Below are 24,037 nucleotides of genomic sequence, written 5' to 3'. Positions count from 1 at the left end.
TCTATCTGTACCTATAAAGTGTAAGAGAAAAAAATTCCTCCTTTGCTAATTTATGAAGCCATCTAAGTATCTAATAAACACAGAAGGAAGGAGGGTAAAATCAGTCTACCCACTACATAAAACATGCAAACAATAAAAATATTTTAATTTTTACTGTGAACATATATTATTTTTTAAAAATTTAGTGATGTAACAAAATGGAAGGGCTAATTTAAGTAAAAAGGATATGAAATTGTTTGCTTTAATTGTAACTACAAAACACAAAAATAAAGCAAAAAAAAAACAGAACATGCCTTTACAGAATGGAGGAAATAAACCACATTATTGTTCACATTATTGTTCACCTCCAATACCCTAGCTCCTAGCACTGATAACTACTTGGTGTTCTCCAGTGAGTATTGGGATTAGAGATGAATTCATTCCAAATCTGCCATAATGAGATTATATAACTTTCATCGTGAAGAAAATATACAGGTATATAAAAAGAAGACTGATTTCATACCCCAAAAACAGTAAGACAAGGGAAGGGGCTTTAATGTTATTCACAGAAACGTATCAAATGCCAGATCTATAATAAAGTTACAAACAGAAAAAACCATGTCGTTCAGACTAATGGAATGTGAAGTTACTGGGGAAAAAACAGAATTATTCTCCATGTGGAATGACAAAGCTTATCTATACCACTTCAACGTTTTCGACGACTCTGGAATTTGTAAATAGCTGGAGAGTTCACTGTTTGTTTCTTCACCTTCACCTTCTGAGTTTTATCCTACAAAAGAGTAAAAAGCAGGAGAGCATTTTGTAAAACAGGAAGGTTAATAAACTACCTATCAGAAAGGCCCTAATATAGCCCTTCTCAAAGTGCAAGAGAGACAAGGCCCACGACCCTCAAGTATCCCCAGATGCAATCAATCATTTTCTCTCCTGGGAATCTAGAATGCTCCTAGTGTGTAGAAGATCTTGGAAAAACTGAGGAGAGAGGTACTCAAATCATTTTTTTGTAGGGCATATTCTCACACGGAACCCTTGCTGAGAAAGGCAGATCTGAATGATCTGCAAAGCTGAAGAATCTGACATTTAAAGGAACGACAAGAATATGAACGGGGCATCGTATAATCCCTGGCTGTGCTATTTAACTACACAATGTTGTCTATTTTTAAACACCAATACACTGTTTTGTTAACCTGTTTAAATGTTACACATAGCTGCTCATAAGCTATAAAGTTCATATGCTACCTGATCCTACACTTTGCTGGTCCAAAGCACTGACTAATAAGCCCCTTATTACCCTTCTTAATCAAGGAACATTTCAACACTGTCAGAGTAATAGACACTGGCTCAAACCACTGCCCCTGAGGAGCAGACATTTTCACTGGGGTTGATTTACACACAGCTGAAATCCAGTTCCAGTTAAGACCTTTACAAGGGGAAGGGAAAAAAAACAAAAAGGAAGGGCTAAGACTCTCTCTCCTCACCAGAAGATCTTTGCGTGTTTGAATTTTCTGTGCAATAACAAACAATTTCTTCTCACGTTCAATCCGCTGTGTCAGGCAGTTATACTGCTTTTGCCTTTCTTTAGCTATCCGCTGCGGAAGAAACACACATTTTCATTAACAAGATAAAAATGAGTAAAAAACTGCTTTTTAATCCACTTAAGTCCAAACGCATAAATGGTTTCATCAACTCCCTTCTTACTCAGAATCAACACAACAAGGGACTATAAAGTTGTCCATTTTAGGAACACCACATTCTAGAGCTAAACAGAACCTTGGAGACTTGCCCAGGGACACGTGGTTCACCTGGAACAGAGTCAGGACTGTCCCGCGAGTCTCACGGATCCCAGGAATCTTTCCACTACTACACTAAGCTGTTCAACCTCTGTGTGAGCGTCCCGGTTACCTAAGGCAATGCAGGAATGAACCAGTCCTGGAAACCCGACACAATGTGAACAAAGGACAGAAAGGCCACTGGGCAGTGTGCTGGTGTCTGAGAACCACAGAACTCAGAGAGAAGGACTTTTTCGGTAGAAGTTGACCTGAGAATACTCCCTGCTGAATACCCCTCAAAGGCCAGTGGTCCTTAAATTTGGGGGAATCATAAACCCCTGAGAAACTCACGAAAGCTTTGGATTCTTCCTTAAAATAAATATGTATGTGTGTTGGTACAAATCTGTGCAAACATATATACCTATTTGCACAAAACGTCAGTGTGGAAAGAGAGCGTTCACAGACTTCCTAAAGCCCATCCACGGACTGCCCACCCCTCCAAGTTACAGGTTAAAAATTCCCTTGCAATCCACCCACCAGTAGTCTTAATGAAAATATTTTTGCTCTCAACAAAACAACTGAAAGAAACAATACCACTCGACAAAAATGGCAAGATCCAAACCTTCCCAACTTCTCAAAAGGCATGTTGGTGAACTACTCTGTTTGGAGCACTAATCTCTTTAGGGACTACCACAACACTTGAGAAGTGTTGGTGACACAGCTAATTGAAAATACAACTAATTGACAAACAGGGTTATCACGAGAACACTAGTCAGCCGGCTCCTCAGCTGGAAGTGTTATCTACAAGAGGGGACTATTACTGGGCTTCAGATTTAAACAATTCACCAATTCTAGCATAGTCTCACAGCAGTGGTTTCAGACAGCTTTTGTTTTCACTTTATTACACAGACTGTCAAATTTATGGGATTACCCAATATAGTCAAACTAATTAGGGGTATTTATATTACTACAGCAAGTTTAGCTGCCTCTGAGCTAGAGAAACTGCTGTGAAATTAAACATTGGAAGCAAAGCTGATGCGGTGTAAATGATTCAAATCAAAACAGAACAGCTGTCTGCTTGAAACACATTGACAGCATTTTTTTAAATGAATCAGTCAGAAGTGAGAGTTCAACTCCAGAAGGCTTTGAGAAAAAGCATGTCTTCTGCACAAACCCAGTTCCAGCTACGGAAAGCACCATAAAGAAAAGTCAATACAAGATTTTGGTTACAAATGCATAATATGGGGGCGCGTGGGTGGCTCAGTCGTTAAGTGTCTGCCTTCGGCTCAGGTCATGATCCTGGGGTCTGGGATCGAGCCCTGCATCAGGCTCCCCGCTCAGCAGGAAGCCTGCTTCTCCCTCTCCCACTCTCCCTGCCTGTGTTCCTTCTCTCGCTTTGTCACTCTCTGTCAAATAAATAAATAAAATCTTAAAAAAAGATGCATAATATGTAAAGATTTTTTGAGATATGTATTTGCTGCTAAAGATTCAATATCAGAATATACCAAATCCCTTAATCTTCAGTGTCCCCTCCTCTCTCTGCATCAGTCACAAGCCTTAAAAGCACAAAGCCCAGAGTGAGAGGTGGGATTCAAATGCAAATCTAAAAGCCACACCCTAAACTGCCCACCACTAGGCCACAAGTCCCCCAACCTTAAAAACTAAGGAACAACAACAAAAAAAGAACCCTCCTCCATTCCCATCCCCATCATCAAATCTTCCTTCCACTTTTCTAAGGGAACTTCATGAGTTTTCCTCAAATTACTGTAGTAAATGCAGTGGAAAAAACAAAACAAAAACAAAAAGCAAAACCCAAAACAAACAAACCCTAGATTCTCCTAAGCTCAGACCTGAAAAACAACGGAGGAAATTACCTTCAGTCGAGTCTGCTGGGTAACCCCCTTCACTTTCTCCTTCTGCAAGGTCTCTATTGTGGGTCTGTTGAAGACTCTGTCAACTAGTTCCGGGGCTGTTTGCAGGTGAGTGGCAACATCAAACCGCTCAACTGAAAGTCAAGACAATTCTTAAGGCACCATCTAACACCAAACACAGACCAACATGCTAGACTGTCCCAGAAACCCTCAAACATTTCATACCTTCCTTTTTGGTGTCAAAAAAAAATACATGCTTATTCTGCTGCTTCCCCTGGAAATCCAGCAGATGGAGCTCTGATTTTAGTCTTTCAATTTTCTAGAATACAGAACATGATCTCATTTTACATTGGGTTCGTCCAGGGTATCAGAAATGAATGTGCACAAGTTTAAACCATTTCACATCATTATCACGAGCCACCAAAAAATGTGCCTCATTCTTTTAAAGGAAAAGACAACTAAAATTTACCAAGCACCAACCACACGTCAGGTACTGGGCTACACATTCCACAAAACTCACTTAACATTCCCATGAGATAGAAATGAGGAACCATCTCTCAAAAAGGTTAATTTGTCCATAATCATGGGGCTAATAAATGGCAGAGCCAGAATTCAAACCTAAGTGAGTCTCATTTCCAAACTTGAACTCTTTCCACTCCACCATACTGACTATACTTCTAAATCATTATCACCATCAAGAAGTACTTTAAGTCTGTAAATGCCAGAAGAAATCAACTTATAATTTGAGACCAGTGAATTTGTATTTTTCTTAAATAACAAAAATACAACAGAACAAAGGGTTCCAATTATTACCTTAGCTTCTGCAACCCTTTTCATTTCTATGTATTTGACATCCTGGGTTCTCATCAGTTTGAGTTGTTCTGGAGTTACTTCTTCCTTAGTCTCCTTAATAACGTGAACTCCATCCTAAAAACCAAATTTAAGACATACATTCCCTATTAGATTAAAACCACGAATAAGTCGTTAACATAGCCCATAACTGGAACAAAGACAACCGAATGCCATATGCCACAGCGGTCCAATGCACTAAGCCCCTGAGATGCATGTTCAATTTAGCACCCTGTCATCCATTCTCATCCACTCTAAGAACAGCTCCAGGCATAAGACAACTCAGATTCCAGAGCAGAAATGCATGCTGTTCAGGAAGGGGCAGTTTGCCTTGGATACTGACCAAGAACACCTGGACCAACTGGAGAAGGGCTAAATAAAGGCCAAGGATCCTTCCTCTCCATCTCTTCCCCCATCCTTATTTTCTTTAATGACGTGGAGCTCAGAATACCAACTGATCCATAAGGCACCCACCTGGAGTTTAACCCGAGTCATTTTATAGTAGAATTCATCTGGATTTTTTTCAAGAGCCTTCTTCCGTAGAGCTCTGAGGTATTCCTGCTTTTTCCGGTAGTCACTAAAAGGTTAAATGAGGTTCATAGCAAAAACAAAAACAAAAAACCCACAATGAGCAAACTTTATAAGCATCTAAGGTTTAAACAAAATGAAACCCAAAAAAGCCAAAGCAATGACTAGATTTGATCCAGACTCCATAGTCACTGATGTTGAGCTACTGTCTCTGTAGGCTCCTCTCCTAACCCAAAATTCACCTGAAATTAACATCTCACATGTATTAGTGTCATTTACCTCATTACAGGGAAACACCAAACAAAGCACACATTAAAGCTCATTAGGGTTTTAAAGCAAGCTTGGGCACCAAGTGACCAAATAAGATTCAGAAACTCCACAGTGCAACAGAGCACACTAACTAGAATCATGACTCTGGAGCCAGACTATCTGGATGAAAACCTGGACTCCACCATTTCTGGCTAAGTAATCCTGGGTAAGTTATTTAACCAAACTGTATCTCAATTTAATCTGTAAAATGGGTGTGATAATAATAGCATCCCAGAAGGCTGTTGGGAGGAATACATAAGTGTAAAATTGCAAGTCTCCTACAACACTGCCTGGTGCAATAATAGCACTCAGTTATCATTATTAGCCTTAAAAACTCTGGGACCCAGAGCAATCCACTTAATCCATCACCATCTGTACCAGGAGCACAAAAGGACCTCAGCTGACAAGCACAGCATGGTTAACAAACAATTATAAAGTATTCTGCAAATAAAGTGCTAAAGGAGAAGAATGGGGGTAATTGTTTTATAAAATGTTTTCAGAGTTCATTATCACCCACGCTCAGTCTTATGAATCCATCTTTCACATCTCTTCATTCCACACCACACACGCAGTGATGTAAGAGACTCAACAACTGGAATTTTAGATTATATCTTGCATTTCAAGAAAAGAAAAAAAGATTCAGCTTTTGGCTCAAACACCAAGGCAGGAACAAATCAAAGCCACTCTGAGAAAACTAACTAGAGCAACATAATAAAAAAAAAAAAATTTCACAATGCAACTACAGTTAAATAAATTACGCTCTGCCCAAACAAAGAGAGACGTTTAGGGTCAAAGACAAGTATGTGACAGGTTGCCAGAGTTTTGGCCATTTTATCAATGGCAAGAAATTATCCCCTGTCGGACACTTGGGCAATTCAGCTGCAGTGCAGGGAAGCTGTCAGCTTTCTTGGCAGCACCCCTACCAGAAAACTGAACTCACTCTGCACGAAGTTTGTAATCTTTCTTTTTCTCCAACAGGCCCAGATGTTTTCGAAAGCCGGGCTAGAAGACAAAAGGAAAAAAAAAAGTGCTTAGTTCCCTCAGCAAACACATACCCAAATCAACATGACACCTAACAGGAACAAGAGTCTCTGGAGTGCTCAGTAAATCCATGTCCTTGGAGCCAATGTGCTACCCTGTTCCCTCCCCTCCCCCAACTGGGCTCTGCCCCAGGATGAGAGGTACCATACAGACGCCAGAGAGGTCACAAGCACTGCCATAGTAGGCTTCCTGGCCTATTAAGGACAGAGAGAGGCAACAATGACTCGGCACTAAGCAAGCAGTTGCCAGCTGTACTAAAATTACTACAGACTTAATCCAAGGGTTTACAAAATACTATGAAGGGAAAACATAATAACAGGGAGGCAACTGTGGCAAGGGCACTAAATTTAGTCTGGAGAAGGGGGTTCAAATCCAAGCTTTACCTCTTAACAACCTGTGACCTTGGGCAAGTCACTTAACTTCTCTGAGCTGATGTTTCCTAACTAAAAAATGAGAATAGTTGTACCTGCTTCTCATGGTTATTCATGAGGATTAAATGAGCCTCTGTGAGTGGTAGTGCCTGCACATGGCCTGGCCCAAAGCAGGTACCCAGCACATTACTGTTACTATTATACCTTTGGTAAGAAGTATGAGAGAAAAAACCAAGTGTGATACAAAATACTTTCTCTGACACAGAACTTGGATAGCATGGAAGGCACAAGGATTACATCTTGGTATTACCTTTCTACAAGCTATTTGTTGAGCAATTAATACATGTCTGTCTGTGCTAGATGTTTCTGCCCACATAACAGGCCACGTTTATTAAGCGCTTACTCTGTTACAAAGCAATCTGCTATGCTTGTTACATACAATCTCATTTAATCCCCACAACAAACAAGGGAAGTAGATAAAACACACAACTGTTACCCCAATTTTCCAAAAGGGGAATGAGGCTTGCCCAAGAACACAGAATAACTGGCAAAGCTAGAACTAGAACCCGTTCCATATGCGGCCACAGTCTGTGCTCTTCCCCACCACACGAGACTGCCTCCTCTTCTGCTCTGAATAATCTCAACTTTTTTTTAAAGATTTTATTTATTTATTTGACAGAGAGAGACACAGCGAGAGAGAGAACACAAGCAGGGGGAGTGGGAGAGGGAGAAGCAGGCTCCCACTCTCCAAGCAGGAGCCCGAAGCGGGGCTTGATCCCGGGACTCTGGGATCATGACCTGAGCCGAAGGCAGACGCTTAACAACTGAGCCACCCAGGCGCCCCTGAATAATCTCAATTTTTGAAGAAGTGCATACACTTCTCTACGTTTAAACTCGTCTAATAATTTAGATGAGATTTTTTTTTTTTAAAGATTTTATTTATTTATTTGAGACTGAGAGAATGAGAGACAGAGAGCATGAGAGGGAGGAGGGTCAGAGGGAGAAGCAGACTCCCTGCCGAGCAGGGAGCCCGATGCGGGGCTCGATCCCGGAACTCCAGGATCATGACCTGAGCCGAAGGCAGTCGCTTAACCAACTGAGCCACCCAGGCGCCCTAGATGAGATTTTTAAGTCACATTTTTTATCCTTGAAATGATGCAATAAATTACTCAATAATTAAAATAACACCAGAACTAAAAACAAAACAAACCAAAAAAAAAAAACAACACAACAAACAAAACACAAGAAACAGGTGTTGGTGAGGATATGGAGAAAAAGGAACCCTCTTGCAGTGTTGCTAGGAATGCAAACTGGTGCAGCCACTATGGAAAACAGTATGGAGGTTCCTCAAAAAGTTAAACATGGAACTACCCTATGATCCAGGAATCGCACTACTGGGTATCTACCCAAAAAATACAAAAACACTAATTCAAAGGGATCTGTGTTATAGGAGACCTAGCACTGCATCTGAAATAGCTCACCTAAGTACACCTACCCTCTCCATACAAAACATCTTTGGTATCTCACCCACCACCTCAGTGAAGGATCTACAGGATAAAGTCCAAACTTGACCCAAACATGGAGTGCTCTTATCAACATGTTTACCCGCCTCGCCAGCATGGCTTTCTCCTCACCTCTCCCACAAACACCCTCTATTCCTTCTCAGACATGACCATGTCATGCTTATGGCCAGCCACAGAAGCCCTGTCTTCTCTGTTAATCCAAATCAACTACCTACAACTGTGACTTTGGACACATTATTCAATCTATTTAAGCATCAGAGTCCTCATTTTCCAAATGAGGATAACAATCCACCTCACAGACATGCTGTAGATTTAAATGACATAATCCTGTACAGCTGTTGGGCTGTACCTAGCATACTGTAAGTGCTCAAAAAGCTGTTATCATTGCCTTTCAAGTCCAGCAAGTTCCATCGTGATGCTGTTCCTCATCATCGCTACTCTTCCACTTCAAATTCTTCATTTGGCGGGCGCCTGGGTGGCTCAGATAGTTAAGCGTCTGCCTTCGGCTCAGGTCATGATCCCAGAGTCCTGGGATCGAGCCCCGCATCGGGCTCCCTGCTCAGCGGGAAGCTTGCTTCTCCTTCTCCCTCTCCCACTCCCCCTGCTTGTGTTATGTCTCTCTCTGTCAAATAAATAAAATCTTTAAAAAAAAAAAAATTCTTCATTTGGCATTTTTCATGTGCCATCTCTTATAAAGGTGCCTCTTTATTCATCTTTTAGTGGCCCCTGGATTCAAAACATGCAGCCTGATTCCTGGCTTTGCTGCTTGCCAGCTACAGCTGTACGTCTTTGGGCAAGTTAACCTATCTGAGCCTTAGTTTCCCTATCTGCAAATATGAGAAAATAGTAATACCTACATCCACACAGTGTCGAGAGTTAAATGAGATGACAGTAAATTTGACAGCACTTTATCTGGCTCCGGCTCACAACAATTTCTATCACTACTTTTACACAGGTCCACAAATAGGCTCAAACAAGGTGGCAAATTACACTATTGCTCCCAGCACACCACGGAGCACACAATAAGTGCACAATAAATGTCTGGGCAGCAAGACTGAACTGTGGTCAAGAGGCCTTAGTTCCATCCCATCAGTCAGCAACACAACTTTGGTCGCGTCCTCCTCTCTCTCTTCCCCAACTGCGAAATGAAGTTCGACCAGATATCCCTAAGGGCCTTTCTGGATTGGTTATGATGTAATTTCTAAGCACAGTGGAATGGATACACTGATTCTTCATATACTGAACTAATTTCTATTCAACCTCCTCAACAAAGACACACCCTCCACAGAAGTCCTACAACTGTTTATCCACCTGAATTTGGTGTTTGTGACTCGGCAAGTCACTTCAGCTCCTGGGACCTCAGTTTCCTCATCTGTATAATGAGGATGGAAAAAAAAAACAAAATTACAGTGTGAGACATAAACAAAAAGCGTATGTGGAAGATCTTCATGGATTTTGCACAAAGGCCACGCCTGACGGTGTTAACAACGTTATCATCACCAATTTCTTCGGTCACAGCCCCCTTACGCAACGGACAGGGCTGAACGCCCACAGATGGGGGTTCCAGTTCCAGCCGGTGTGCGCTTTGACCTCACCTTCCCCCCAGAAGGTCACTTTACACACAGTGTCTCACCCAATTCCCTCAGTGAAACCTCGCAAGACAGCCCGGGTTCCTTCCAGAGTGAGAATAACGACCCCCCACCTCGCCAGGCCGCGAGGCTCCGCCCTAGGCACGCCGGCGTCGTTAGGATACACTTGCTTATATTTACATGCACCCCTCGACGTACACAAGGAACCAGGGCCCGCAGGTGGAGAGAGGGAGAGCGCGAGGGTACGGGCCGGCGCTTGTGGGGCCTGTGCGGTCCTACCTGGCTTCGCTCTCGGTGTTCCCGCTGCCGGGATTTAGCCGCCTTCCGAAAAGCCGCCGCCATGTCGGCTCACGCCTGGAGAAGCTCAGTAGACAACGCCGGTCTCGCACCCCCTCAGCCGCCGCGTCCACCGACCCTGCCGGAAATAGGCCAGGACCCCAGATGCTTAGAACGGCCCACTTCCTCTCCGCAGCCTATCCGGCGCCTGCCTTTCCGGAACTACGTCCTTCAGCAGAGGCGTCCAGCTCCAAGCTGCTTCTGGGAAATGTAGTTTTCTAGGTCTAGTCCCGTGACTCTGCAAGAGTCAGTTCTCATTCGCCAGAACTTGTGCACGTTTACCGAGATCTCGTTTTCGCGCTCGGTTTCGCGTTGGCACCTGGGAACACGTGGCTGGCACTGCCCTCGGGCTGAGCTGTGCTTGGAGTGCGCGCATGCGCAGTCACCTACCACTCTGCTCCACTTACCCTATTTACGTGGTGCGTTTAAAGGTACGAGTCGTGTGAATTTTACGGTGTACCAGAAAGAGCACTCTATAGTCGGACAGGAGACCTTAAAACCATGTTTGGCTCTGCCACTTACCGGCTGTGTGACTTTTGACAGTGTGACTTTTGACAGGTCTTTTGACTTTAATGAGCATCATTTTTCTCGTCCATAAAACAAGGATAATAATAGTGTGCTCTGCTTGCTTCACAGGACCGTCAAGAGGCTCACAGTTGAATGGAGGAGTTCTATCCCGGCAGTAGTTAAAAACTTTGAGTCCCTCACACCCTCAGGGAATGGCTGGCTGACAGAATGAGTGTCAGAGGCAGTACAATGTAACGATTAGGACCAAAAACCATAGAGGTGTGTTCTAATCCTAACTGCCACCAGCCAAGGCAAAATTAGCTTCAACAAACCTCCATCTCCCCATCTAAAATGTTAGTAATTATAGTATACCCACGGAATGGTTGTAAGGATTAAATGAACTAATATGTTTAAAGTGCTTAATGCTGTGTTCACCCCTTAAATGAGTTCACAATCAATTGGAGCAATGGTTGTTGTTATTACTAAACCTACCAGTAAGGATAGAGAGAGGGTTGGGCACAGCAGGACACTTCAGAGGCATTTGGTTTCTTTTCCATCACATGAAGCTAACCCTCAGCGAGTTCTGTAATTGCACCCATTTGTCATGACAGAGCTCACCGCTCCAGCCGAGGCACTCTGAGGAAATCCTCTCCTCAGTCCCCAGAGGTGCCTGGAGTCCAGTAGACGGGTGGGCATGACAAAGCTGAAAGTGCTGAGATCTGCCACGTGAAAAGTTTTTTCCTGCTTCAGTCTGAGCCTTTTGCCCAATTCAGGTCACAGACATTAACAAACTTCCACCTCATTTGTGACTTAACCATTGAAAGACAAGGCCCTTCATGATTTGGCCCACTATTCCAGCCTCAGCTCGGTTCAGGGGACCCAGGAATCAGCCTTGGATTTGAATCGCACATCCACCACTATCAGCTTGGATTTGGGGCCACATTGTCAAATTCTCTGAGCCCCACATCCTACTGTATCAAATAGTGATAATAATATAACCAACTCATATGGCTTTTGTGAGAACCGAAGGAGGCAATGACTAGCATTTAGCATGGTGCCCTGCATGTAGTGGGCATTTAACAGGTTAGCTCTCCCACTTCACCCCCCCCAACCCTGCATACTTTGTAGAAGTACAAAGTATTCTCTACACCCTCTACACCCACAGAGGCTTGGGGTCAGGAGAATAGTGTTTCTGGGCAATCTGAAAGAGGGTGTCTGCAAGCCATGAGGCCTGGCAGGGGCTCCAGGCAGCCCAATGGGTAAGAGTGGGCAATATGCCCAGAGAAGGAAGGAAGTTTTCTCACTGGGGAAAGGAGGGCTTGTGATCACAAGCATCAGGGAGTGATTCAGCACCCAGAGGAAACCATGAGAGGCCTGTCAGTTGTCACTCAGGGCCTCCTTTTAAAAAATGCTTCCAAGATGAGAGAACAGCCAGGAGACCCGGAGCAAACCCCCTTCCACCATGAGATAAGGAATGGTGTGTGGGTGGGCGAAGGGACAGCCAGATCTCACTCACCCAAGGCTAGTCATCCAGCGATCAGTCTCTTCTTCCAGTCCCTGCTCAGACACACCTGTTCCCTAGAGAGGGGGGGAGGACTGATGGGAAATGGGAACAGGGAGTCCATGTGGCTGATCCCTAGACCTCCCTGGCGCACGTAGTCCTCCTGGGCTAAGGGAAATGTGAGCCCACTGCGGAGCTGGAAATGGAGAGGGGAAAGGACATAGCCCCTGCCCTACACCAGCGTCCCTCCCCCAGGCTGGGTTAAGCCAGAAATCTAATTTTCTCTGGCCTCCAGACTTCCAGTCCAAGCAGCAGAACCTTAACACTTGGCCGTGAAAGGGAATGTGTTGCACCAGGCGAGTCCCACATATTCAATACCTACTGTGTACTCTCCTCCAATACTCATGAGAATGCTGGGAGACAGGGAGTCAAGCACTCTTAACGTATGAGCAGACTGAGGTGTAAAGAGGTTGAGTGACAAAAGAGGCTGCAGGGCCTGCCAGTTAAGCCCTTTTTGGCATAAGGATCTTTGACATTTGATTGTGTGGATTTGAATCCAGCCTTTGCCATTATTAGCTGTGTCGCCCTTGGCAGGTTTGTTACTCTCTCTGTACCTCCATTTTCTCATCCTTAAAATGGGGCAAGAATACACATTTCATACAGTTGTCGGATAATCAAGAACATTAATTCTGTGAAGTGTTATAGCAAAGTGCTTAGGCAGGGACTGGTGCAAAGAACTCAGGAAATCCTGGCTCTTATTAAGGCTGTTCAGCAGAGATTCAAGCCATGAGGAAATACCAGAGACCCCAACTCTACCTTTGATCTAGCACCTTCCTTATTCAGTCATAATCCTTCCCTCTCTGAAAGCTGCTCATCTTTACCCTCCCCTCACCCAGAACAGACCCCTCCTTGTCATCTACTCCAACCAGGCAATCTTCCCTGCCCTCCCCAGGGCTAGGAGTCGCCTACACCTACAAGACAAAGCCCAGAGAAAGGGCCTACCCATGGGCAAGTATCTGTGATCCAAACTGGGGTAGAGGGGAGTTGAAACTGAAGCAGTGTCCGTCATTGTCATTCATTCATTCATCAGATATTTATTATGTGCCAAACTTTGGGGTAGGTACTGGGAATGTGGTAGTGAACAAGAAGGACTCAGTCCCTGTCCTCAAGGCACTGACAATCTAGGCATCAGGAACAATCATAAATCAATTAGTTTGATTTTGGAAGGAAACCTGGCCTCGAGGGTGAGTTGGGACCCAGGAAGGCAGGCATATGATTCAGAGATGGGAGAGGAAGGTATTCAGGAACCCCAGCCTGGGAGGGAATGAGTCTCTGCTCTGAGAACTTGGCTGGACCCAGCCTGGGGGATGGGAGAACCTCTGTGGGCACCTGAATCTCTACTCTAGATGCTGAGGTTATTTCTAGGGTTGGTTTGTTGTCTCTTGTTTTGCAAACAGCACAGCAGAGCCGCCTCCTCTCTCCCCCACCCTTCTAGATGAGGCTATTTATGCCTAGTGACAAGCCTGAGGATCCCAGGGGGGTTGGCCTCAAGGACCTGGAGGGGCCTTGTGTCCCTGGCAGGCACCAGTCCTCCCTCCCAGGCACAGGAAGCCAGAGGATTGGAAACTGTAGAGGTGGGGGAGGAGAGGTTCCCTCCACTTCCCTCCAATAACCCTGCAGTGCCGATGGGAGCACACTCTTCACACCCCTCCCTGAGAAACTCAAAAAACCATGGGGCCAAGGATTAGGGTCTCCCCTGGGCTTCAAAGGTCAAAACTATTCCTGGGCGCTGTGGAAACCAAGGCCGAACTTCTCTGTCCCAGGGTGCAGCTGGAGGTGAGGAGGTGGTTACTTCTGTTTTTGCCACTCAGAGTTGTGAAATCAAGCCCTTTGAAAGTCAAGGCCCTGTCTGAGGTTGGGGGTCCTTGTTTCCAGAGAACACCTTGGTTCCCACTGACAGGGCCGGGACAGCAGAATCTAAACCACCCCCTCCTCCAGGCTTGATTAAGTCCTCTTTTACAAACTCGGTCTAGGTGTGACCCCAGGGGGTAAGCTGGAAGGGGAGGGGGAAGAGACACGAAGAGGCCATGAGGACTCTTGGTCCCCAAGGGACCTTGGTCGGCTGGGTCCTGTACCCCTTGCTTGAGATGGAGTACAGCAGTCTCCCGCTGGCTGCCAGTGGGAGTAGGGGAGGGGGGGGAAGGTAGGGGGAGAGGACGGGGAAAGCGAGGAGGGGACGGGGGCGGGGTCCTGGCCGCCCGGAAAGGTTGAGAGAGCCCGGTTAGACTGGGCCGGCCGAGAGGGCCTGGAGCGGGCTCCAGCCCACAGAGGAGGTGTGGGCGGGGTCTGGCCCCCCGCCTGCGGGATGCGGGGCCGGGGCGGGGTCCGCACCCCGCGGGCAGGGGCGGCCGGGGGCGGGGTCCGGGCGGGGCGGGCCCCGCGCGCACTTCCTCGGGGAGGGGTTGGGGCCGCGCTCCCACTCGCCCACACAGTCCGTGTGCAGCCAGCAGCTTTGCGGAGCTCGCTCGGCCCCCGCTCTGCCCGGCCCGCAGGTACGAGCCGCCGAGGGACGCGCGGCCCGGCTTCCCCGCTCCCGCCGCCCGCTTCGAGGTGAGCTCCCCGCCGAACCCGGCTCCGAATCCCGGCTCCCGGCCCCGCCGCCGCCCCCTGCTCCCCACTCGGGTCCGGCCGCGATGACCGGGGGCGCGCTGGGAGCGGGCGGCGCGGGGTGCGCTGAGCCCCTGAGGGCGCCCCCCGGATCGCACCGATCCTGGCCGCCCGGGGGGCTGCTCCGAGACTTGAACGGGGGAGGGGGCCAAGTTTGAAACGGAGAAGCCAGAGTAGAGCGAGGGACCGGGAGGATTCGAGAAACTGAGGCTCCCAGAAAGCCCGGTGGAGCGAGACCAAGACTGGGACACGAGCGACAGGCTTAGACAGGAGGCTGCAGGGATACCCGAGGAAGGGACAGAGAGTTGGCGGTAGAGTCACCGAGAGGCAGACACGAGGCATAGGGACCGACCCAGGTTTTGTGGAGCGAAGCATTTGAAGGAGAAGCATACATTGATCCCAGTGAACACGTTGTAACGCCCTTCCCGGGGCTTTGCAGGGTCCTGGGCAAGTGAGGGGCCCTGAAGCCTAAGCTTCGTTAGCCTCATGATAGATCAGCCTCTGTGAGGCCTATAGAGCCGTCCAGAAACTGGAGACAGACACTCAGGAACAGAGGTGCTAAGAGAGAGAAGGGGTGGGAACCCCTTGGAGACACTCAGATACCAAGATTTGGGTGTACAGAGGTAGAAATCCGCAGAGGGGGGCCGTTGGGAGATAACCAGCCAGAGATACACGCAAAACATAAAGACAGCTGAAGTGTGCAGAGACAGACACGCTGAGTGGGGCAGAGCTGGCTTTGATGGAGGCGCACTGACAGCTTCCCAGACAGACCTGGAAAGGCTCAGGCCTGAAAGACTGGGAAACAAGGATGTGGGGAAACAGAAACTCTGGGCCAGCCAGGCCCCTGTGAGGCAGAGGACCTGAGACAGACCGAGATCAAGAAGGAGCCCCAGGCATATACCAAGACAGCCCCAACTTATTTTTAAACTCAAATCTTGGACGCTCCTTCAGCCCTGGGGGACCCAGGGTGAATGAACTGTTCCTCTCCTGTCCCCAAGGCAGCTGCTGGATCCTGCTTCCCACCCCCCTGCCCCTAAACTGCTCTGACTCCCAGGCCCCATGGGGGGAGGGAAAGGGAGAAGGGAGAGTTTGGGGTTGGTGCCTGATAGCAGGAGGTGGGGGGTGGGGGGAGTTAGGTTTCTCCCCTTAAATCTCCTGTCAGTTCCTGGGAGCTGAGGGAGAGGTCTGATCTGATCCTGACTCACAGCTGTGGGGCCTGGCCAGGGTCCTCCTGGACAGTGCAGGGTGGAGGGGGGCAAAGGAGTTGAGTGGTTGGCATGGGTAGTTGGAAAGGCTTCTGGGTGTCTTCCAACAGCAGAGTTAGGAGCTGGGGGAGAAGAGTGAGACTCCAGTGCTAGGGACATCACCGAGTATCTCCTGTACCCCTGCTCTTAAGTGTTGACCACCCCCTTTATCACCACTGCAGCATTTTTGGGGAGAAAAACAGGAAAGGGCTCCAGGCTGGAAAGCAGAGAACCTGGCCTCTCTGAGACTTGAGTGACCTTGGGCCTGGCTTGTCCCTGGTTTCTGTGCTCAACTGTAAAATGGGAATGATAGCCTATCCTGCCTGCCTTTTGTGAGATCTGGTGAGATGGTGGATGGGATGGCGCTTCGTGAGAGGCAGGGCAGCATGCAGCTGTGTGTACCTGTGTACCTGTGTGAGGGGTCTCCCTGGGGTCAGGCTGGCCCCACTGATCTCCTCAGCCAGCCCCACGGCCTGAGCGTCTTCACTTCCCCCAGCAGAACTGGCGGGAGGTGGGGGGGTCCCTCTTTGTTCTATCCCTGGGTCTACCCCGAGAATGTCCAGGTCAAAACCCAGGCCAGCTCCCTGACCCAGGCCTGGCTCAGAAACTTGTCTGACCCCTGTGTGAGCGAGGGGCTAATAATAAAAACGCCGACGGCTACCATTTACTGACTACTCACTTTCTGCCAGGTGCTTTCCAAGCACCATTTCAGCCTGACAACAACCCCAGGAGTAGGAGGTAGGCTTAGATAAGAAAACAGGCCCAGGGACCTTAAGTGACTTGCCCAAGATCACCCAGCTAGTAAGCGAAGAAGTCAGGATTCAGACCCACATGCCACATTTGGGCCTCTATACTCCACATGTTGCAGCCATTTATCCAGCCATTCCGAGCTCTGGGAGGTTCACTGGGATGTGCCAGATGTGTGTCTGGGTCAGGTGTAGGGGTGGAGTGTGTGTGTGTGTCTGTGTGTGTGTGTGTGTGTTGGTGGGAGCAGGGGCTGAGAGCCATCTGGTAGACTGGGCAGTCTCCCCTGCACCTCCCCCCCACCCCACCAGCCATGAAGGAATATAAGACTGGTTCTCTTCAGTCCCCTAGCCCTGCCAGGGAAAGTGGGAGGGAGGGGGATGGGCAGGGACAGGTGGGCCTTGATAATGCCCTTCACTCTGTCCTCATTAGAGCGCAGCTGGACAGACTAGGGGACTGGGGGATTCTGGGAAGGAAACAGAAGCCATGCCCATACCCTATTTGGGGTGCCCCTGTCTCAGAGTGGTGACTGCCTCCCAGGGGGTGGTCCCAGGGCTAGCCTGGGCCTGGGAAGGTGGTGGCTGCTGTGGGCCAAGCCAGGAAGGAAGGAAAAGACTCGGGCACTCCCAGACACACCATGGCCACACACTCCACCTGTGTGGCCCCCTGCTGCCCAGTGGCTGACAGCCCAAGCAACCCTCAGATGTTGGGCCAGAGGAAACCCAGGCCTCACTGGTGGGGAGCAGACCAAGAAGGAGGGCTACCCTCGACCCTACAGCATAGCCCTGCCCCAGAATCACCTCTCTGAAGACCCCAGCCCCTGGAGGCCTCCTGGCCTGGCCTGGGGTACGAACTTCGTATCTTCCCCCACTGTACAGAGGGGCAGCTTTGAGTTCACAAACCATCCCTTCAAGAGCCAGGCCCTCCAGGCTTGGGGCGTTTGCTGGCGCCTGGAGTCTGAACTCCAAGCCAGAGCAACGTTTCTTGGCCAGAATTTCTCACTGGGGGTGGCTGAGAAAAGGAGCACTTTTCCTTCAGCTCGAGCCTGGGCAGGCTGTGGGGACTGCCAGTTACTGGGGGTGTGTGTGGGGGGAGGGTAGTGGGTTGGTGGGTTCCTTTGTCCTCTCCAGGTTCCTCTGCAGCTGTGAGAACATCCCCTTCCTATGAGTCCTAGTGGTGCCTCTCCACCCAGCCTGGGATCCCAGCCCTTAGAGAGCAGGCTTCATGATGGAGGACGCTGGGGGTGGGGAGCTCTGAATCTGGGGCTAGAGACTGGAGTCAGGGGCAGCAGAAGGGACTGGGAACCCCATTTCCCTGCCCCCCCCCACTCCCCATGCTCCTGTTCCAGAGGCAGCTGTGTGGATGACCTCATCCCGCAAACATGCTTTGTTCCTGAGAAAATGGAAAGTGTCTGAGGTTTGGTGGGGGCTGGGTGTCTGCAGCAGCAACCCTCAGGGCTCCCCCCGTGCCTGACTCCCCACCCAAGAGGGGGCCTGATTGGGGAGAAAATGTCTTCTGTGGCTCCCACTCTCTCACCCTCCACACCGCCTACCCCAAACCCTCAGAAACCGGAAAAGCCGGGGAGAGGCTGTTTCTCCCAGAGGCAGGGGGAGGGAAATAATGACCCAGGCGATTGGAAAGATGGGCCAGGAGTGATGCCTGGAGGGGCATGCTGCGTAATCCCTGTCTTTAGTTCCCCTCTCCCTCCCCAGGCATCTCATCTCGGTTCCCTTTTCTCACCCCTGTGGCTGGCCAGACCCGACATCTGGCCATTGTCGTGCTGCCACAGCTGCTGTGCAGGCCAAGGCTGGTGTGACCAGAGACCCAGCAGGGGCTGCAGGGGGCTGAGGGCAGAGGGTCCAGCTGGGGAAGCTTGGCTGTGTCCAGCTTGCAGGACTTCCTTCCTGCTTAAACCTAGCCTGAGCCTCTGAAGTCCTTGCTTGGGCTGACTCTCCCAGACAGACGGACGGATGGAGGCCCGAGGTGACTTCCATCTCCACCATTCAGGGCCCAACATCCCTCTAACATTCCACTGGCTCCTGGACCCGGAGAGGGCAGACAGCCCATTCACATCCCTAAGCTCCTCATTCCGAGCTCTGGGTAGAGGTTCCTTTTTCCATATCCCTCGGGCCCCTTCCTGGGAGTCAGGAGAGGGTGGGAGTGCTGTTCCTTCGGGATAGAGAGTGGGGTGGCTCCCTGCCCCGGCTCTTGTCCCCTTGGGGACAGTAGGGACAGTGGAAGCTAAACTCAGGCTGGGGCAGGAAATGAGTCACTGACCCAGGAAAAGCCCCCTCCCCCCAGATCTGCCAGGGCCCAGATAAGAAAACAACTTCTGCTTCCTGATTTTTTCCTGACCCCTTCTCTCCCGCCCCACATGCTGTTAAATACAGAAATAAACATGCAGGACTCCTGGGTTTCCAGAAGCACCCCCTTCTTCATCGCCCGCTGTTCGGACCTGGCATTTCTTAGGCCTGGTCTCTTGCTCTTTCTTTTAATGCAAAGAGCTTTTGCAAGGGGCTAAGCCACAGCCCCTCTGGGTGATGCGTGCCCCACCTTTGGCGCCTGGCAGGGCTCACTCACAGCCACCATGAGCGAGGCCTTTGACTGTGCAAAATGCAGCGAGTCCCTGTATGGCCGCAAATACATCCAGACGGACAACGGCCCCTACTGTGTGCCCTGCTATGACAGCACCTTCGCCAACACCTGTGCCGAGTGCCAGCAGCTTATCGGGCATGACTCCAGGGTAAGGGCTGGACCAGAGCGGGCAAGGAGTGGGTGGAGGCTGGGACGGAGGGGCAAAGGTGCCAGCGCCCCTGCCATGCTCCCTGCAGGAGCTGTTCTATGAAGACCGCCACTTCCACGAGGGCTGCTTCCGCTGCTGCCGCTGCCAGCGCTCCCTGGCCGACGAGCCCTTCACCTGCCAGGACAGCGAGCTGCTCTGCAATGACTGCTACTGCAGCGCCTTCTCGTCGCAGTGCTCGGCCTGCGGCGAGACTGTCATGCCCGGTACGTGCCCGGGGACGCCGTGCGCGTGCCGCCCCGACGCAGGCTCGTGCACGGCCGAGGGACGGGCACCTGTACGGTACATCCAGGGAGGCTTAGTGTTATAAAGACCTGCACGCACGGCGTCTTTTTGGAACTTGAGCACATACGGGATCAGTCCTGCCTGTACGCTCCTGGGGTATTAGCGTGCGCGGGGACTGGCACACCCAAGTATACGCACGAGCGCTTAGCACGCGCAGGAGCGGACCCGCTTGGTATGTTCCTGAGGGTTTAGCGTGTGCACCTGTGGGCTTACCATGTACAGGCAGACTGACAGGCTTGAGACACACCCGGGGGCTCAGCATGCATGAACACCTGCGTGTTTGGTACGTGTTGGAGCGAGGAGTCCAATGAGACCATCATGCTTGGCGCATCGGGGCTTGGTGTGTGTAGAGACAGATCAACAGGGCCTAACATGTGTCGTGACCTGCGTGCCTCATAGATATGTGAGGGCTGAGGACAGGTGGAGAATGACATGATCAGGAGACACCAAGGCTTCACATGTACTGAATCCATCAGGTCCAGGGCATTAGAACTCTGTCGGGGGTCTTTGTGGGTGTGGCTAAAGCCATCATGTCTGGTGTAGAAGGACTTAGTGTGAACTGAGTCATCATGCCTGCGACATGGAGGCCTGGTGTATGCTGACATAGTCATATCTAGCACATGTGGGGACTTCACATATGCCAGATCCTCGCATCTAGATTATGGGGGCCTAGCATGTGCCCAGTCATGTGTGTAGCATGTGCGGTGTTGGGGGTGGAGGGTCGCATGTGCCATGTAGGTGACAAGGGTCCTGCTCCATGTGCGTGGATGCCACCCTGCTTAGGCTCTGGGAACAGCAGGGACTCTCCTCAGGGGTTAGCAGAGGGTGGCCCTCAGGAGCTTGGGACACAGCCTCTGAGTGGGACCCCTGTTCCCCACAGGGTCCCGGAAGCTGGAATACGGAGGCCAGACATGGCATGAGCACTGCTTCCTGTGCAGCGGCTGTGAACAGCCGCTGGGCTCCCGTTCCTTTGTGCCCGACAAGGGCGCTCACTACTGCGTGCCCTGCTATGAGAACAAGTTCGCTCCTCGCTGCGCCCGCTGCAGCAAGGTGGGGGCTGGGCCAGTGGGGTGGAGGGTGAGCAAGGCTCCGTGCCGGGGTGGGGATCGCCACTCCCCTCCCGCTGACCGATGCTGCCCCCACAGACGCTGACACAAGGTGGCGTGACCTACCGTGACCAGCCCTGGCATCGAGAATGCCTAGTCTGCACAGGGTGCCAGACGCCCCTAGCAGGGCAGCAGTTCACCTCCCGGGATGATGATCCCTACTGTGTGGCCTGTTTTGGAGAACTCTTTGCACCCAAGTGCAGCAGCTGCAAGCGCCCCATCACAGGTGGGACAAAGGGTCAAAGAGCATGGCGGGTAGGGTGCAAGCAAGGGAATGGGATCTGGTATTGGGCGAGGCTGAGGGACAGGACTGCACTCCGGATCCACAGAGCTAACCTCCAGCCTCCCTCCAGGACTTGGTGGAGGCAAGTATGTGTCCTTTGAAGACCGCCACTGGCACCACAGCTGCTTCTCCTGCGCCCGCTGCTCTACCTCCCTGGTGGGCCAAGGCTTCGTGCCGGACGGAGACCAAGTGCTGTGTCAGGGCTGCAGCCAGGCAGGGCCCTGAGCCAGGACTCCTGGGCCCAGGGCCTCCCAAACCAGGGCTCCAGGACTGAGGCTCCTTCTCCACACCACCTTTGGGACCCAGCCCCTCCCCAAACTGGGGCTCCTCCTGGGCTCCAGGAGTCAGCTTCCCTGCTCTTGCATCCCCAAACCGGTACTCCCTGACCCAGGGCCCCCCAACCTGGATCCTTATGGAGCCTCCATGATTCAAGCCTGGACTCCAGAATTCAGCCCTCTCCTCACGGTTTGGGTCCCAGACCAGGCCCTCTCCCCAAATCAAGGTTCTAGACCCAACCCTCCAAACTGGACGCTGGGACCCAGGCCCCCTTCAATCTAGACTTCTTTCCAGAGACTTTAGGTCTTCTGTGGGTGCCTCAAAAGTGGACTCTCCTCAGGCTTGATCCTCCCCACCCCCATCCCACCCTATCCCCGGGGCTGGGGCTCTCTGGGCCGCGAATCAGGGGTTCACTGTTTAAGGGGATCCTAGAGCACAGGGTTTTGCCCAGTCTGTGTCTGTCGAGTGTTTTCTCATTTCATTTGAGCTCCATTTTTGCCCAGAGATGGGCAGAGGGGTGGGATTGGTTCACCCCCCCCTTCCAGATTCTGCAATAAAGCAGTGTGAGGAAGCGAAGGCCTCTGTGTGTTTGTCTGGGGGTGGCGGAGGTGGCGGGGGAAGGAAGGTTCCCTCACAGACCGCGAGACTCAGGCTCTTCCAGACCTCCTCTGCGCAGGGCAAAGGAGGAAGCTGCTGGGCCACGGGGTGGGAAATCTCCGGAGAACGGGGATCCCCGCCGCTGCTACCGTCCCTCTCAGGCTTAGCCAGCCTCCCCGCTGCTGGCAAAGGGCTTTTTCCTCCCGGTGGGGGAGGGAGGGGTTTGGGGGAGGTCCCGGACGGGAGTGTAGTTGGCAGTGGGTTCCCCGGTCCAGTACAAACCGCCCCCCTCCCTTAGCAGCCCTTCCCAAATCCCGCAGAGCACCCGATGCGGATTCCCAGTCTGGGCCCAGACCCCCAGCCCCCTTCCCCCTCTTCCCGAGGATTAGCGGAGGCGGCCCGGGATCCGCTCGCGGCCGCACGTTTTTTTGCCAAAAAAGGCAAGGATGCAGCTGCACGCGCCGCGGGAACATCTGGATCCGATTCCCGGCATGAATGGGTCACGGCCCCGCCCCCCCGTGATTCAGGGGCGGAGGCGGGAATGAGCGAGGGGGGCTGTCCCCCAAAGTGGAGAGATGGGGCGGAGCGCAGCTCCCCTCTGCCGGCGTCCGACGCCGGCTGCCCCAGCCCCGCCCTCGGCTCCCGACGGTCGGAGGCGCACTGGTGCGCACTCGCGAGGCGCGCGGCTTTGGGAGCTCTTGGTCCCGCCCGCCGCCTCCTGGGGTGGGGGACCGGCGCCACGGTGCGGGTGGACCCTCGCGTCCCCTGGGGGAGGGGCCCTCCGGTCCGGCCGACCCGCGTGATCATCTGTATCTCATACTAAATCCTCCCAGAAATCCTATGGGGCGCGCATTTTTCCGTTTCACTGAGGTGGAGACTCCACTTGTCAGTTCCCCAAAGCCACCTAGGTAATCATAGGTGGATTCCTTTCAGACTGCCTCCCGGGCCCGATTCGAATCCTAAACTTTCTGGGGCTGTGGTTGACATTTTCAACAAACCTTTACAAATACCCACCATGTGTGCTTATAATTAGTAATTACATGTTTACATTTTTGTCTCTTTCTCCCACCGGCTTCTACGAGGACTGCGCTCGCGCCTGCCTTGCGCACCCTACTATTCTCAGCTCCCGGCACTTACTACTTGTTCAATAAATACTTGTTGAGGAAGAGTAGTCCAAGCATGGAAAACAGCTGATGCAAAGAACCGGAGGCCTGAAAAAAACATATGGCGCTTTGGGGAAGCAGCAGATAATTTCATTTGGAGGAAGTGCCAAGAGACTAAAATGGCAGGCAGAGGCCAGGTCACAAAAAATCAAATGCCAAGTTAAACAGACCTTACCCTGAGGGAAAAGCAGCCAGTGGAAATGTTCAAGCAGGGGCATAAGATGATCACTCTGGCTACAGCATGAATAATGGATTGCAGGGGTAAGATGAACAGGCTCTGTTGGAAGCTGGTGCACTGGTGGAGGAGAGAGAGAAAGAAGCCAGTGGCATCGGGTGGAAAAGACAGGACTTGGTGACTGGCTCGAGGGACTGGAGAAGGAGAAGGTTTTAGGGAAAGGGAGGTGAATGGTTTTGCTTAAGTGGTCCACCCCACTAAGAGGAAGAGATACACAGTTACCGTGTCACTGATTTCAAGAGAAACATTTTTCAGATTTAACATCTTGGAAACCCAGATGCATTATATAATAGAAGATGTGACATAGTTTAATAATTTTTCCTTTCTTTCTTAGTGGGACATAAAATAATGGTGGAGTTAACATTTGATGGCATCTCATATTTGATGAAATATGGTAGATCCCAAACCCTACCAAACACACACACACACACACACACACTCTCTCT

At 50.6% G+C, this 24,037-nt stretch overlaps 2 protein-coding genes across 4 annotated transcripts; one reads left to right on the top strand and one right to left on the bottom strand.

Moving 5' to 3' along the window:
• Positions 1–216: 216 nt before the first annotated feature.
• Positions 217–10,295, bottom strand: UTP11 (UTP11 small subunit processome component). The gene is made up of 8 exons (XM_081818138.1): positions 10,127–10,295; positions 6,264–6,325; positions 4,961–5,063; positions 4,451–4,564; positions 3,863–3,956; positions 3,641–3,771; positions 1,476–1,586; positions 217–769 (listed from the first exon to the last, which is right to left on the bottom strand). Exons 1-8 carry the CDS (start codon positions 10,187–10,189, stop codon positions 686–688), a joined length of 762 nt encoding a protein of 253 aa, XP_081674264.1. The 5' UTR covers positions 10,190–10,295; the 3' UTR covers positions 217–685.
• Positions 10,296–14,641: 4,346 nt separating this feature from the next.
• On the top strand, positions 14,642–22,167 carry FHL3 (four and a half LIM domains 3). 3 transcript variants are annotated; one of them, XM_081818135.1, is made up of 6 exons: positions 14,642–14,801; positions 19,416–19,589; positions 19,678–19,852; positions 20,812–20,981; positions 21,077–21,263; positions 21,391–22,167. In XM_081818135.1, exons 2-6 carry the CDS (start codon positions 19,434–19,436, stop codon positions 21,543–21,545), a joined length of 843 nt encoding a protein of 280 aa, XP_081674261.1. In that variant the 5' UTR covers positions 14,642–14,801; positions 19,416–19,433; the 3' UTR covers positions 21,546–22,167. The 3 variants fall into 3 exon arrangements, with proteins under 3 accessions (XP_081674261.1, XP_081674262.1, XP_081674263.1); XM_081818136.1 differs by having other exon boundaries at positions 14,650–14,801; positions 19,237–19,589; XM_081818137.1 differs by having other exon boundaries at positions 14,652–14,801; positions 19,349–19,589.
• Positions 22,168–24,037: the final 1,870 nt, after the last annotated feature.

This window comes from Leptonychotes weddellii, chromosome 4 (genome assembly GCF_054177405.1).
Source record: "Leptonychotes weddellii isolate Sample4059 chromosome 4, ASM5417740v2, whole genome shotgun sequence".
In the NCBI taxonomy this organism is placed as follows: domain Eukaryota; kingdom Metazoa; phylum Chordata; class Mammalia; order Carnivora; family Phocidae; genus Leptonychotes; species Leptonychotes weddellii.
This window is presented reverse-complemented; position numbering and strand designations above follow the sequence as displayed.